The 15,650-nt window shown below is 42.6% G+C and overlaps 1 protein-coding gene across 1 annotated transcript in view; it reads right to left on the reverse strand.

Annotated features, from left to right (window-relative positions):
* Nucleotides 1-3,590: 3,590 nt before the first annotated feature.
* htra1b (HtrA serine peptidase 1b) overlaps nucleotides 3,591-15,650 on the reverse strand; it is a 30,326-nt gene continuing 18,266 nt past the window's right edge. The window contains exons 5-10 of the mRNA XM_036142311.1: nucleotides 10,947-11,141; nucleotides 10,713-10,745; nucleotides 8,116-8,230; nucleotides 6,070-6,127; nucleotides 5,029-5,124; nucleotides 3,591-4,178 (exon numbers count right to left, since the gene is read on the reverse strand). Of these exons, the coding sequence (XP_035998204.1) occupies nucleotides 4,010-4,178; nucleotides 5,029-5,124; nucleotides 6,070-6,127; nucleotides 8,116-8,230; nucleotides 10,713-10,745; nucleotides 10,947-11,141 (666 nt within the window). The 3' untranslated portion in view covers nucleotides 3,591-4,009. The remainder of the gene's footprint in view (nucleotides 4,179-5,028; nucleotides 5,125-6,069; nucleotides 6,128-8,115; nucleotides 8,231-10,712; nucleotides 10,746-10,946; nucleotides 11,142-15,650) is intronic.

The following is a 15,650-nucleotide window of genomic DNA, read 5'->3' on the forward strand; positions in this document are numbered from 1 at the left end:
CAAAGATAACCCGAGTCAATACAAAAAGCAGATATTAAATCAGGATTGAAGTCCATAAAAACAGCTCTCCTAACCTGCGTCAAGAAGTAATCTGTAATCACACCAGGCCTGAGTAAATCCTAGAGCTGTAAAATAAATATGGAGATCTTAAAAAGCAACACATCGTGACACATTCTAAAGAAATCCAAAGAAAGAGACCTGGCAAAATTGGGCTCCATGAGAGACTTCCAAGGCTGCAGATAAAAAAAAGAAAATAAAGGCCTGAAAAAACAACATCTTGATAAATCTCAAGACCTTTGAGCAAGTTTCCTGTGGACTGACGGGACAAAAGTGGAAACTTTTGGGAGGTGTGCATCCTGTGCGACCGGTGTAAAAATAACAGCCTTTTTAGGAAAAGATCATAGCAACAGTCAAACATGAGGCTGCTGCTCCTGAAGGAGATTTTCTGATCATTTTATGAAGTTGAGCTTAAATGTTCTTAGCTTAAGATTCAAAGCACACCAGCAAGTGCACCTCTGACTAATAAATCCAAAATTAGGATTTTGAAATGGCCAGGTTAAAGTCTGGACTCAAATCCCATTGAGATACAGTTGCCTTACCTTAAAATCCTAGGTCAAAATGTCTAGTATAAGCCGGTTTCATATTATTTTTCATTTATATTTTTTATACATTGGACTGCTCTGAAAGGTCACACTAAACGTCTACAGAAGGGCCGATTGAACAGGAGTGAAAATCATGATGCTACCAAGGTGTTTAGCCTTTGGGTTTTAACCAAAGCCGTTAAAAGAAACATGTTGTCAATGTAAATGAGTGAAAACGTGCACTTTAGGTCATTTCCGATGCAAAAGAAGCACCAGCCTGTTGGTTCTTCAAAGTCCAGCTTCAGTGAATCCATTTTATTGCAACTCACACTCTTGCGGCTGAATTTCCTGTCACTGATTTGTTACACTGCTACCACAGCTTTCGGTCCTTCTGTCCAACAAAACAAATTTGAATTAGGAGAGAAAATAAAAGTGAGGTATCCATGTCTTTTAAAAGCTGAATAGCTCATCAAAATAAGCCTAAAAACACGACGTTTTCAGAGTTTATGTTGTACTGGTGGAGGTGTAGCCACATCCAGAGCTTAATGAGGACAAGGGCTACGAAATGGCATCAAATTTCATTTTCCCAGCTTGTCATCTCATTATCTCACCGAAAGAAAGAAAGTAGAATGATCCAAAACATCTGTAATCTGCAACCGTTGTGTCCGGCCTCCTAATGGTCTCTACAGGGAATCCACCAGCAGAGGGAGGCAGCCAGTCAGGAACTGGAGATGTACAGGAGGGATCTTCCCATATTTGAAGGCAACTCAGAAAAGAAGACCCAACTCAGAAAAGAAGAGGGCCAAAATGGGTCTGCTGCACAGCATTTAAACATTTTAGCAAAACGCCTTGTTTACCCAACTGTAGCAACGTCTACCAAACATATGGCAAAATGGACCCAATCTGTGTGAGAACTAGTATCCATAAAGTTCCAGTAGAGTTGACATTCGTTTGTCTGACCACCGTCAGTTTAGTCTCACTTCTCATGTAAGAGAGAAATAGATTTTTTTTCTTCTTCGTACCCAGGAGAAAAGACGTTTCTTCAGTTAATGCAATCAGATTCTCTGACGGCTATCAGAATATTGTGCCACTGGTAATCGTCTCCATTTCAGTCCAGCTTCTCTGCATCGTCCTTTGGAGGCATGATGATTGTATGGTCACAGAATTTGGTGCAACGGCAGCCATATTTGATGCCCCCCAGGTAAAGATGCCATAAAAAGAGGTTATGTTTGCGGCGAACAGTTTCTGTGATGACTCGGCCAATTGTTTGGGATCATCGTCCTGTTGAGAGACCCAGTGATGAGCCATTTTGAGCTTTCTGCCAAAGGCCACCAGAGTTGGATTTAAAATGTTTTGGCTTTTCCAGGAGCTCATAGCCATGCACTCTAACGAGGCCCCTCTTGGAAGAGAAACGGGGCCCACACCATGCTTAAAAGTCTTAATTTTCCTCATATTCATGTGTTGTTTCACAGCCGACCCACTCAATCTTATATGACAAAGGCATAAAGTTGCAGTAAATGTCTCAGTAAAGTTTAGCTTTTTCCTCACACGCCTCCAGAACAACCAATCGACACGTGGGCAGCATGTCGATTGGTTCTACTAGTTGTTCTGGAAACCTTGTGACGCCATGACGCCACTCTTTGCTGCAGTTCTCTAACAATCTTCTTCACTGAGTGATGTGGGAGATAAACTTGGGCCCTGATTGACGTAAAGACATGGAGCTAGGGCTGGGCAAGTTAACGCGTTAATTTCGCGTTAACTCATTAGACTATTAACGGCGATATTTTCTTTAACGCGCGTTAACGCATGTTGCTCACATGCTTTTATTTTGTGAAGGTCTGTTGCTGCGGTGTAGGGGTTTGAATCAGAACAGTAGGTGGCGATAATGCGTCAATAACCTCGCTGTCAGCCAAACCTCGGATTCAAAGAGGAACAAAAGTGCTGGCCGGAAAAAAACAAAGCTGACATGCGGAAGGCGGTGTTTCCCGCAGGAATTTGCTTAGGCGAGGCGGTGAGTTGGCGGCCGGAACAAGTTTTGTGCGGAGCGGAGCAGAGTCTGCATCGACGCCGTTGGTGAAGTCGCTTCTCGTTTCAAAGTATCCATGTGTTTTTGCCTGTTTTTCCCTGCCATTCACTATATGCGCGCGAGAAAGCAACAACAAAAAAAACGCGTGTTAACGTCAAATAAACGCAAGCAACGCAAGCATATCGAGTTAGTAAGCATTTCAGTTTAAAGTTCTTCCAGCATCGAATATGACAGAAACAAGGTAGTTGTAACCACTGCCAAGTTACACTTTGGTATTGAACATAAAATGGTAATGCTGCTCCCTGCTGTTACCTCAGAAATTGCCTGTTTTTGGTAGATTTTTTCCTCACAAAGAGAATTCCCTGTCAGTGGCAATAAGCTTTAATTTATTATTATTGCTATTTTTTGTTTTACATGTTTAAGTTGAGCTTAACCCCAAATATGTGTTACTGATAAGTGCTACAAATGTTACAACACTTTTGTTCATATGGCAGCAGAACATTAAAATAAAAGTGCTCTTTACACTACTTTTGAATTCGTTCTTGGAGTTTGTAAATACAATGCGATTAATCGCGATTAATCAGGCAAATTATGCGATTAATCGCGATTAAATATTTTAATCGTTGCCCAGCCCTACATGGAGCTCTTTGTTACATTTTCCCATAGAATCAGGAATTCATGGATTACTAACTGCAGGTTCCTAGAAATTCGGATCAACGTGGAAAAGTAATGCACAACCAAAATGCTTCAGCTCATTGATTCAAATGGATTAATGGTGGATCTGGTTATCCCACTGGTGACTTTGTTAATTGTTAAAGCAGGATTTATTTTCCTAACTGATGAATGTACGTATTGATATTTATTAATTTTTTTTACGTGGGATTACACCACTGTGATAAAAGATGAATATGTTTTCAGGCATTTGCTGATCTCAGCAACCCGTTGCTGAGATCAGAAAGCTGCAAGAACGGTCACAGAAATCGTTTTTTTTTTTTTTTTTCTCAAAAATAATTTTATTCCCCACAAAGACAAAAAGAAACACTTTAGCAAAATATTCCCTCATGAACATGAATATACAGTACATGGTGAACTACGGTGACCTGCAGTGACCTCTCTGTATTAAATATGTTATTAGGTTATAGAAGAGGAGTGGGAGGTAAATGGAGACTAGGGGAAGAGCTAACATGTTGGTGGTGGAACGCTTCAGTCTACAGAGTAATGGGCCTCTCAGAGGGGGGGGGTTAGAGAAAAGGGTGCAGCCTCGCACACAGGCACCCTCCAACGGGTGCTTGTTCATCTCAAAGTGTTCATGACTGGGCGAGAAGCTGTGAGGGCCAGCTCACGGTTGGTCGACCGCTCCAGCTCCCACGCCGTTTCGGCTGCTCCGTCGGCCGGAGAGGGGTCAAGGGTCGATCTCCTCGGGCACGATGGTTAGGATGACGTCCTCGTTGCCCCGCCTCACCACCGTCCGCAGCTTGTCGTCCCGCTTTATGGCGTCGCTGACGTCGCCGGCCGAGGTGATGGGCTCTCCGTTGATGCTGATGATGACGTCCTTCTCCTTCAGGCCAGCTCTGTCGGAGTCAAATCATACACGCTGGAGTCAGACGGCTGAGCTTCAACGCCAAGGCGACGCAAATTATACGCAAATCATGCACCGTTATAACGGTCCGGAAAAGTACCGGCCTGGTTTTAGATCGAATCATAGCAAATCCACTCTGCTACTGATTATTTGAACAGAACTCAGAGACAATATGGATCAGAATAAGGCTTCGGTGCTGGTGTTACTTTACCTAAATGCTGCTTTTGATGCTGTTAACCGCACTCTATGACGTGGTTTAACTCACATCAGCACTGGGCAAATTATTTGTAAATATAGAAAAATTGTTCCCCCGAATGTCATTATTTGAACTACAGCGTTCCCCAAGGATCAATATTAGGTCAAACACTCTTTACCGTTTTTATGTCACCGATTTCCAAAACTATGCAAATAACACACAGCACCATATATTGGATTTTTTTTTTTCCTGATGAAAGAAGACTCATTGATAAACTTCTTTAACTCTATTTTAGATCACAAGTAATGGATGCCTGAGGTTTTCCTTCCACTCAATCAGGTATAAACTCAAGTCTTTCTTATTAGCAGAGATATTTAGAGAGACAAACTCCCAGTGGAGATTTTGAATTCTGGCGAGGAATCATTCAGACCAGGTCAAAAACCCTGGTGTCATATTTGATTTCAACTTGAAGCCTTAGGAATCGCTCCCGAACACGAAATGTTTTCTCCCACCAGCCTCACATAGTCTGCCGGTGACTGAAACTGCGTGACTTGTAAATGACCTGGACAAAGAATCGGCTCAGTCCCCTCGGTGAAAACGTTTTTCGAAAAACATTCAGTCTGCTGAGAAGACCACGAACACTCACGCCTCAGCTGGAGTCCGGCTGATGACCTCGATGACGTACGCCCCCGAGGTGACGTCGGGGAAGTCCGAATGCCTCTCCTTCAGCTCCTTCGCCAGCCTGAAGGGAGGAAAAGCGGAGAGGGAGAAAAAAGAAAAAACGCGTCAACACAAACGGTGGGATTTCATGAAACTCAACAGGATGACGTTGTGAAGCATGGAAACTCTGAGGTTTTAAAACTCTGTAAATGTGCCCTGTTTATGAAAAATATGGAAATTTAAACCTGGCTTTTACATTTGTTTTACAAATAGAAATCTGAACAGTGTGGCGTGCCATTACATTCACTACTCTGACACCCCTGAATAAACCTTGAAAGTAACGTAAACAGGGGATCATCCCATTATAATCCAACCCAGCTGTTCGCTGGAGGCCTCACAGGTCTAGAGATCATTAGAGAACAAAATAGCATCACATAGATGAAGGAACACAGCAGGTCCGGGGAAACGTTGCGGGGAAGTTTCTAGAAAGTATTGACTCAATCTGGGCTAAATACAAATAGCCTCTGCACATTACGGGTGTTTATTCGTACAGAAACAACAAGAACAAAAAACGGACACATGCATTGTTTTCCTTGTACTTCCCAACTTTTTCTGGAGTTTGTGATGTGAATAACATAACAAAGAAGTTTGTGGTTGAAACGTAAAAAATAAAAAAAAGAGAAAAGTTAACACAGTATGATTACTTTGCAAGGCTATGTGAATTATGTGACAGAGGCGGTTAAATTTAAAATCATCTTTTGGGATCTGGCTGGCTCCAGATCAGAATCTGTAGCAGGCATCTAAAGCTGAATTAACACATCTTTAGTCTGATGAGAAAAAAAAAAAACTAATATCTGCAAAGTCCAGTAAGGCCTCATATAAAAGACCCCATCAGCTCACTGTGTCAAATTCAGAGGCGCCAGAAATCCAGCTGCATGTTTATTCCTGACCTTTGGAAGTCAACCATTAGCCATTAAAAAGTTTGTTTGTTGAGGCAAGTGAGGTGCATTCTGGGGCAGAAACTTACGTCGTAGTGAGGCTCATCATTCTGACACCGATGTATTTCTTCTTTGGGAATGTTTTCCCTGAGGGAAACACAAAAGAAGGTGCTATTAGCAGGCATGTTTTTTTTTTTTTTTTTTTTTTGAAAACCCTCCATTTCAATGCTACAAAGCTGGTTAAATCGAAAAGGATCATCAGTCTGCACCCTTTGCTTAAACCGCTTAAACCGTTTCGGAGACTCATCCTAAACGCAAGTCAACAAACGAGACTAAAGTGGAAAGCTTTAATGGCTGGAATAAATATGTTTCACTGGGAAAGCTGACTTTTAGCGCTGCAGCCAGCTGGGCTGATGTAAGGAGGCCTGATCCCTCTGATGATACACAGCTGGCTCAACCCCATTTAACCTCCCACCGTTGCCGGGTTTTTGGAGCTCGGTTATCTGCGTCATAGCTGCTTGGCTTGTTGAACGCCTTGTACATGTTTTGTGTTAATGTTAAGACAGCTATGAGATAAAGTGTAAGGATTCTGGGGGAAAGCTGTGTTGCTGTTTGGTATGATTTGGTGTTTTTGTTTTTTTGGCCTGCGCGCTCCTTTCCGCCCCCGCTGCCGCAGCAAATCAAAGGGTCGATGCCGAGCCGCGGAAACAGCTGAAGAGGCGAGGGGGGATCCGCTTCGGAACCCTTTTCACATTGATTCAGTGTTCACAAGGTTTAAAACAAGACCATCTTCCACTTAAAGGACATCCTGATTAGGAGGGCCAGAGGTGATCCCTCAACTTCACAACTTGTGATGCCGGATTTGGTCTAACTCTGACTCAAACACCCCAGGTCAGTCATATTAAAAGAAAAAATTGCGTCCGTCTCCACGGCTTCTGCATCTAAAATAAAGCCCAAAGAGACGAAATTTTCGTTTTCTTTTCCTTGATCTGTCTTAAGTGGTTGTGGCGTCAACAGGTGAGTGCGGCGGCGCAGAAATTATAATCAGCGTTAAATTTCCTCATCAGACAGGAGCTCAGCGTAACGGAAGCAAAACGAGTCAGATTGTGGAGCTCAATTTTGACTCTAGTAGCCGTCAGGTGATGTCTTCAATTGGAGGCGAAAGAAGAAAAATGTGATCTGAGCCTTTAAAACGGCTCGTTCATGGTGTGTCTCCCGTCTTATATCGTCCGACGCTAAACGTTCTTTGACCGTGGCTGTGCGGCTTTTCTTTTATGCCTCAAAGTTTTGTCTTTTTTGTGATCATGTGAAAGATTTTCATACAAAAAAAACACACACCCTGGAGAAAAAAAAAAGATTTAAAATGAACGTCAAGACGCCAAAACCAACTCCTGAGTAGCTAACCTGACTCCGCCTGGAAACCTTCCGTTGAAGTAATTTTGGGAAGGGGTGAAAATACTGGTTAGCTGATTGGCCTATGTTGGTGATAGACGGGCCAAATAAACCAATCAGATCAACGAAGCATATGACGTACTAACACGACAAGAGGAGCCAATTGATAGATCAAACTCTTGCCGAAACCAGTCGGGAGAAGAGCAAAAACATCTTTTCCTCTGAGAAAAGCCTCCAGAGCAGTGTTTTGCTCTTCTTTCAGTGAAGAAATACTCTGTAATTCCGATAAAACTTGCTCGATAGCCACGCTAACGCTAGTTTCATCGGCTGAAGCCGCCATGTTCTTTAGACTGAACTGTCGTGCTCCTCGTTGCGTCACACCTCAACCCGCCTCAAAGCCAACGCTGATTGGACGTTCGTTTGGTGAACGGCTCCAAATTTTCTTTAACGGAAAGTAGCCAGACTGATCTGCGAGTGAAACCTTGAAAGCTCGCGAGATCAGGATGGTCTCACGAGGCTACTGAGTAGCAGCCTCTGACTGATAGCTTTGTGTTTAATGGTTTTGGTTAGCAGCTGAATCGGCTGCTTGTTTCTGAAAAACCTGTGAAGAAAACCTTTTAAGTTTAAACCTTCTACAACAAGCTCCAGGTAACCCGTCACGATTCACACCGTGTGATTTAACTACATTTCTGGTGTCTCTCTGACATCAGCTGCGTGAGAAAAGTGCAGACAGCGCGGCGAACCTTTGGCCTGCCGGTCATGTGACTCCGCCAGGAACTGTTGGATCTTGTCCGACGGGATGGCGAAGGAGATTCCTGCAGTGACCTTCAGCGTGTTGATGCCAATCACCTCCCCATCCTGCAGGGGGGGGGGGGAAACGCAGCCTCACATCAGTTTACCAGCATTTCATGTAATGCGGCTGAAGATCAGGCTGTGGACTGATGTGGCCTGCCAAGTGTTTTTTACTAAACTGATTACTTGCTTTCCCTAATAAGGACTTAGTGGTGCTGGATGTTTGTTTGTATGAGTTGGCATGTAACCTCTGTTAAGTAATGTCTGGTTTAGGTCCAAGTTATAAAAAGGTTTGATTTTTGTTTTATAGACTTCATAAAGTCCATCAGAAAAAGGCCTTATGGGACCAAACCTCGTTTATGAGAGGAATGGGATCCAATCTGTGGAATAGTGAAAATGCTCAGTTAAATTGGAACCGTCTCTGATATCAAAAGCTAAATGTTTAAATACATGAATCGAAATCTGGTGTTCTGTAGTCTTTGAGTTATATTAATGCCAGGCAAAAGTATTCACACCCCAGACCTTTTTTTTTTTACAACCACAAATTTCCATGTATTTTACTGGCGTTGAACATGATAGATCCACACAAAGCAGCACATTGACGTTGAGTTGAAGGCAAAAGGATACACGGTGTTCAATTAGTTATTCTTTCTTTTTTGCAAAAAAAAATAAAATCTGAAAATTTTAGCATGCATTCATATTCACTCCTCTTTACTCAGACACTGAATTACAACCCAGGAGTTATCTAATAAACAGATGTTCTGTGAAGGCCATGTTATAGAGAGCATCAGTGAACAAACAGGATCATGAAGACCAAATGGACTGAACTTATATAGCGCTTTTCCAGTAATACTGACCACTCAAAGTAGGGCTGGACGATAATTCAGTAACAATATATATTGATCGATAGACGTATATCGGTGATAGAAAAAAAAAAAGGTCAATAAAAAGTTCAATAGAATAAAAGTTTTCCTTCCTTTTGCATTCTAGCCATGCAGGTTATTATTACAGTCATTACATCCTAACAACCAATCACAAATGCAGACCCAGGAACGCTCTGTCATTAAGCTCCGCCCCTTCAAAAAGTTCAGAGATCACACATTCTTTTTTTTTTTCTTTTTTAAAAACTTGCAGTTTTGGTAAAAAGTTGGTTGAATAAAGGGTTGAGTGTGAATTCGGTGTCTGTGTGTTTTGTATCTAAAAGTAAGCCGCTAAACAACAGCATAAAATGTCCAGGGCTGCACTTAAAATATATGTTTTGAATTTGTTGATAATTATCGATAAGTATGATTTCTATTTCATTGATGTGCTTTTTTTTCTATATCGTCCAGCCTTAACTCAAAGCACTGTACATTAGAGCCACATCCACCCAGAAGCACTCACTAACGTGTGCATTCAAACACTGATCAGTAGGCAACTTCATGTTAAGTACCCTGCCCACGGGCACATCAACATGTGACAAAGGGACGCTGGAATTGAACCTACAACCTTGGGCCAAGATGCCCATGGCAACTCTGAAGGAGCTGCAGAGATTCACAACTCGGGTGGGAGAATCTGTGGACACGACGGCTGATGGTAGCGCACTCCGTCAATGAAAGAGTGCTAAGAAGAAAGCCGATGTTGAAAGAAAGCCATCTGAAGTCCGGTTTTCCACATGTAAGGTACTTAAACTGGTGAAAGAAGATGCACTGGTCACCTTAGACCAGTTCAAATTTGTGTCTTACATGAAACCCTGAACGCTTTGGGGAATGCTTCTCTTGTGCTGGGACAGAGAAGCTGGGCAGAGCTGGTGGAACGATGGAGGGAGCTAAATTCAAGAGAATACTGGAAAAGTCTGTTAGAGGCTTTAAAAGTTAGGAGACTGGAGCAGAGTTTCACCTTCCGGCAAGACGACAACATTAGACATATGACCAGAGCTAAAGCCAAATGTTCTGTCTCTAGATGAGCGAAGCTGGTAGGAACAAACCCCGCAAACCATGCATCAACACGCAGCTTTGTGCTGGTCCATCACATACAATCTGAGGACAATTCACAGAAATGTGTGGTTGTAACCTGGATAAAAGTGAAAAATTCAAGGAATAGATGGTGAGTTTCTTTTAAGGAGGTGCAACATGTATGTAGGCGTATAGATATATGTATATATATAAGTATATATATATGTTTATTTATATATAGACCCCTATGAATGTAAATAAGACATCATATGCCCATTCCTATTTCTTGTTTTTTTCTTTTTTTGGTATTCTTTTTGATCCATTGTTTATATGAAGATTCACTGTATATAACTGAATGCACCTTCCCTACTCTGCACCTTCTTGTATGATCCGATGTGACGAGTGAATTTCTCCATAGTGAGATCAATAAAGACTATCTTATCTTATCTTATGGAAATGTAGTTCAATAAAAAAGTGAGTAATTTAAGGTGGCGATAGGTGTTTCTTCACATTTTCTCCACAAAGCAGATTTGGGAGTATGTTTAAGATAATTGGAGCATCATAGAAGTGTGATATATACGAGAATGTTGCACAAAAATAAATGCCAAACTCACCAGATTGACTAATGGTCCTCCTGAGTTCCCATACTGCAAGAAAACAAACAAAATGATATAGACTCAGCTCCGCATTTATTCATGAAATTTAAAAAGCAGCCGCTGTCTATAGCAGACTAGGCCTCTCCTCTTTCTCATCGGGACATTTCAAACTGATGTTATTTACAAATGAATTATAACTAAAGCTGGAAAGAAACACTACTTGTGCAAAACTTGCAAACTGCAACCGCTTACGTTAATGATGGCGTCCGTCTGAATGTAATCCATATCTGAGTTGCGGAGGCCCAGTTCCTTGCCTCCTCTCTGGGTGGTGCTGACGATGCCAGTGGTGACGGTGTTCTGCAGGGAGAACGGGCTGCCGATGGCCACCACGAACTCTCCGGGACGCAGGTCTGCGGAGCGACCGAGGAGCAGCACAGGCAGCTTCGTCTGCACCGGGCGAGCGAGCGCAGGGCGGACGAGGAAGAGGAGAGAAGGGTTAGATGAACCGTGAGGAACGAGTCAAACGGGACTGTCATAAAAATCAAAGCTTTCACTCGTCAGTCAGGTCCGAAAGAGACACAGGCGGGCTTGGCAAACTTTTGCAGATCCAGTCTTTATTTGAATGACAGCTCTTGTTTTAAAACCATTCTGATCACATCATTCGTTCATTGCATAGAGCCTTCTTAGCTTAAAAAAATGTTTTTCTAACATTGAAACATTTTCAGTGTTTTTATAACCTTTTTGCAGTATTTCTCTAGATACACCTCACCCCCCTCCAACTCCCTGTTTTTTTTTTTGGACCACGATTAAAAAACTAGCGAAAGAGGCCTGAAGATTTTGTTAGAATTAAAGACAATATCAGTGTGAATATTTATTGCTCAAACTCATATTCTATAAAAGTAAAAATAAAGGACAGGACAGGAAAGAGCTCCCCCCAGTGGTCGATGCACACCAAGCAGTAAGACCTTTTTTTTTTCTTACTCCCATGTGAGAGACAGACGCAGGATTCGTGTGAGAACGCCAAGTCGGTTTACCCTCTGGCCTCTAAATCACCCCAGCTGATGATACGCACTGAGGGAAAGAGGAGAGAAGCGGGAGGAGCTCAGGGGCGCGGGATTCTCGGAATGATCAGGACGTCCCGGCAATTCAGGAATGACGGTCCAGCCCAGGGGGCTACAAATCTCTGGAGGATCTTCCCTTCAACTGGTCGGGACAGACTGATCCGGGAAAACGGCAGATCAAGCCCAATGGAGTTCGGAAAAGGCGAAAACGGGTCTTTCAAAGCCGCTCTATCATCAGCTTTGCAACCGATTCCAGGTCTGTCTCCTCTGGAATGAGCATCCCTGGCCTAGCAAGGACTTGACAAACAAGGAGAGAGTCACAAACTGGAAGTTCAACAACACTGCTCTCTACAAAACACAGAAATGGCACAAAGATCTTCTGTGAAATGGAGTCGTGACGTGCTCAAAAGTTCAAGATGTCTCAGTACATGCTATAAAAACACGGAGGTCTGCCAACACAACAAGCCAAAATCAGCTTGTTCAGAGGGTGGCGTCATGTCCTGGGACGGAGGGAAGCGCTTCGTCATCAGGGAGGGGTCCTCCAGCCCCCGTCCCAGTTAAGGTTCGGCGGTAAAGATGGCCCCTTGATGGATTCAAACGCTCCACCTTAGATGGAAGTCTGAACAAACGCAGCCGGAGGATTTTTAGTTTTTTTTCTTCCACAAGCGTGATTAAATCTTTGGGTTTCACTTGTTTTCTGGGACAGTTTGGCACACCAAGAGAGAAACAGTGTCAGCTAAACATCACAGAAACTACAGAAGCATTTATCATTTGATCTACACATGGAAAACAGATGCATATAAACAACATACCGGATAAGAAAAAAATGCAAAATGCAGCATGCTCAGGGGATGAACTGGTCGTTGCTGTTTTGGAGCTCTTGTCAGCCCGTCTGCAAAAACTACTGCTTGAAAAAGAAACCTTGCCAAAAGAAAAAAAGGAAGGTAATCTCACAAGCATCCCATTACAAGGGAGACATGAGGGAGCGGCTTGGCTCTGGTGCAGTAATTAGGACAAATGACTTAAGTGGGAGGGCAGGCAGAGGTCCTGTAGGAGATCCTCATTATATTCAGATGTTTGTGTGGCTGCAGCTCTGTCTGCATTTCTGAATAACCTCCTCCACTAACACAAGCGCTCCCCCGTTCCTCAGCGCTATTTTCCAGCCTGAGCAATTAAAACGGCAAACGGCATCCTTCCGCGCTGACTTAAAGTTGCCACTAAACATCAGCAGGCCTGCGAAAACGACAGATTTTAGTGTCCGTTTTCTCCACATATTAAAGTGAGTAGATCTCACAATAAACACAGCTGGAAACTCTTTTCATGCTTATTCGGTCGTCATTTTACACCCAAAAGCATTTATGAAATAATAGACTCAAGTTTTTTTTTTCTTTAAATTTGATTTTGTTGTTTTTGATAAAAATCGTATAGCCACACAGATTATGTGCAACGGGAACTGAGGTTGACCCTTTAACAAACTGTCACACGGCTTTGGTTGGTCTACTTATAATCTAGTCACTCTTCCTATACTTCTTTGAAATTTGAGAGAAAGACAAAAGATGCCTGCATCGGTCTGCGAACAACTTTTCTCAAACTCATTGCATTGGGCCGGATACCTGCATATTAGCAAAATAAAACCTCTTCCTGTTCTGTTTTCCAAGTTTTCTTTATCCTGCTTTGCCCTTTTTGAGTTTCGTTTTCTCCTCCTTCCACTTTTTTCTGCCCTGACTTCTGAGTTTTTACTGCTAGTTCTTGGACACTGTTTGAATAGTTTTTTACTAAGCTAAATGTGATTTTTTTTCTCAGAGATGTGGTATAAAGAAGGTTTATCCATATTGGCTGTATGTATGGCTGTTTTAATGAGACCCAAATGACCCGAATTACAAGCAGACTGTTTATTTCTGTAACATTTATTGTGCCGTATAACTGAAGCAGCCATCTTGGAGTTTGGATTTGAGTTGCATTGGAGCCCTAAAAGGCTAATTATGACCATATTGTAAGACCAAAATTAATTTCTGGGATTGTTAGGAGTTTTAGTCATTGTTATTATGACTATCCTATGGCTTGCTATATCAAGTAGTTTTACAATAAAAAATATCATTTTTTTTTTAAATTCTGCTCAAACACAGTATCATCAGCATAGAACAGGACGCTAGTGCCGTGGATTCTCATGCCTCTGGGTCGTTTGGCCCATCTGACAACTCGAGAGCCTTTGCCTCCGCCTGCAGCTGCAGAGTCTGCAGGTCGGCCAAGGCCTTTGCGACTCCTCTGCCGTCCCACTGACCTATCCGTGTCCAGATGTGACGCGAAGCAAAGGAAAAACCTGGGACAGAAAACATCTGCGATGCTGACGCTGAAACTTTCGTCGGCTCCGCTCTCCGCCAAGCATAACAACCGTCTGTTTGTCTCCATGTGCGTGCATTCGGTTTGGCGGCCACACACTCACATGCCGCCCACTTCCTCCGTTAAATAACAAGCCTTCAGGCAGGTTACTCAACACGGGACTCTGACCTACTTTCTGGTGTCTGAGTAAGAAAGCTGGAGGTGAGGATGAGAGCATCTAGTGGTGATCATCGCTAAGGCCAATATTCTTACGCCAGTGTTTTAAGTATTGGGCAGGAAGACAGAAAAGGCCTTTCAGCTGTGGAAGCAGCCACTTTAAGGGGGGGGGGGGTGAGTGGGTTATGGTTGAGCAGACAGTGATGAGAGGAACAGACGCGCGCTGATGTGACAGACGTCAACATGTTTTCCATCTCAGGGCTTCTGGGAGGTGATGAAGGTGACTCCAGAGAAACTCTGACAGGCACGGAGAAGGAGAAGCGAGTCTGAATCCACAATCACTGCGAGTGTGTGTGTGTCTCAGTGTGTCTGAGGGAGACGGAGGGTTTGCGTCCTGCCGTCTGGATGAGTTATGGCTTGTGATGAAGCCGACTGACATTTAGAGCCTGAAGCAACAAAAAAAAAAAAAAAAAAAGGGTTTCATTGCAGCTGCACTCCTCTAGACCAGGAAGGTGACGTAAAAATTAGGTATCGTTTTATTTCTAAGAAAGATTTTCTACCTTGAATCATCTGTACTTTACTGAGCCCCTAAAGGAACATTGAAGGGAAATTTAAAAATGTACTTTCTTATGCTCACCAGATATTTTCTAGTGCCAAAAGCATCTGTTGCGCATGAGAAAGTTTTAATGTAACCTTTAGGGGCTCCGTAGTTTTATGTTGTTAGCTTGTTTTTATGATTTAGATTTTTTAAAATAGGACTGACAGCGACTGTTTTAAAGAATTAAAGACAAACCATGCCATGCCTGGCTCAGACGTCTCTCCCGAGTGACGCGTTCCTCTGTGAATGAGGCTAAATCTGGTGCGGACCCACTTATAGCAGGCTGAGGATTAGTTTGCTCAGACGTCATTTAAACGTGCACTAAGGTTCGTTTAACAGCGTGAAGGCAGTCTGTCCTGGGACACTGAGGGATCATCCACTGGGCAAAGTTAGCCCCGGTTAAAAAAAAAACCAACACTTTCTATCATCGGCATTGTCAAATTCAGACAACGCAGTAAAAATGCTTTTTGCGGTCGTTTTCTAAAAATCGACATTTGGATTGCTAAACCTTTTCAATTAACTCCTTGTTGAAACTTTTTGTCTATAAAAATGTCAAATTCTTTTGTCATGCTTTCATATTATTGTCTTTCTTTTTGATTTGGGCTACTAGGGCTGATTATGATTCCTGATCAAACCAAAAAATTATCAATCAACCTCCTGCAAAAAAACAATATTAATATGCTTGCTTTGAAATGTGAGTGGGTTAAAAGAAATGACTTTAAATTGGAGCCGCAGGACATCGGGAAAACGTGAATATCATTGTTAAACATTAACATCTAATCTCCTGTCAACCTATATTGG

Source organism: Fundulus heteroclitus, chromosome 10 (genome assembly GCF_011125445.2).
Source record: "Fundulus heteroclitus isolate FHET01 chromosome 10, MU-UCD_Fhet_4.1, whole genome shotgun sequence".
Lineage (NCBI taxonomy): Eukaryota > Metazoa > Chordata > Actinopteri > Cyprinodontiformes > Fundulidae > Fundulus > Fundulus heteroclitus.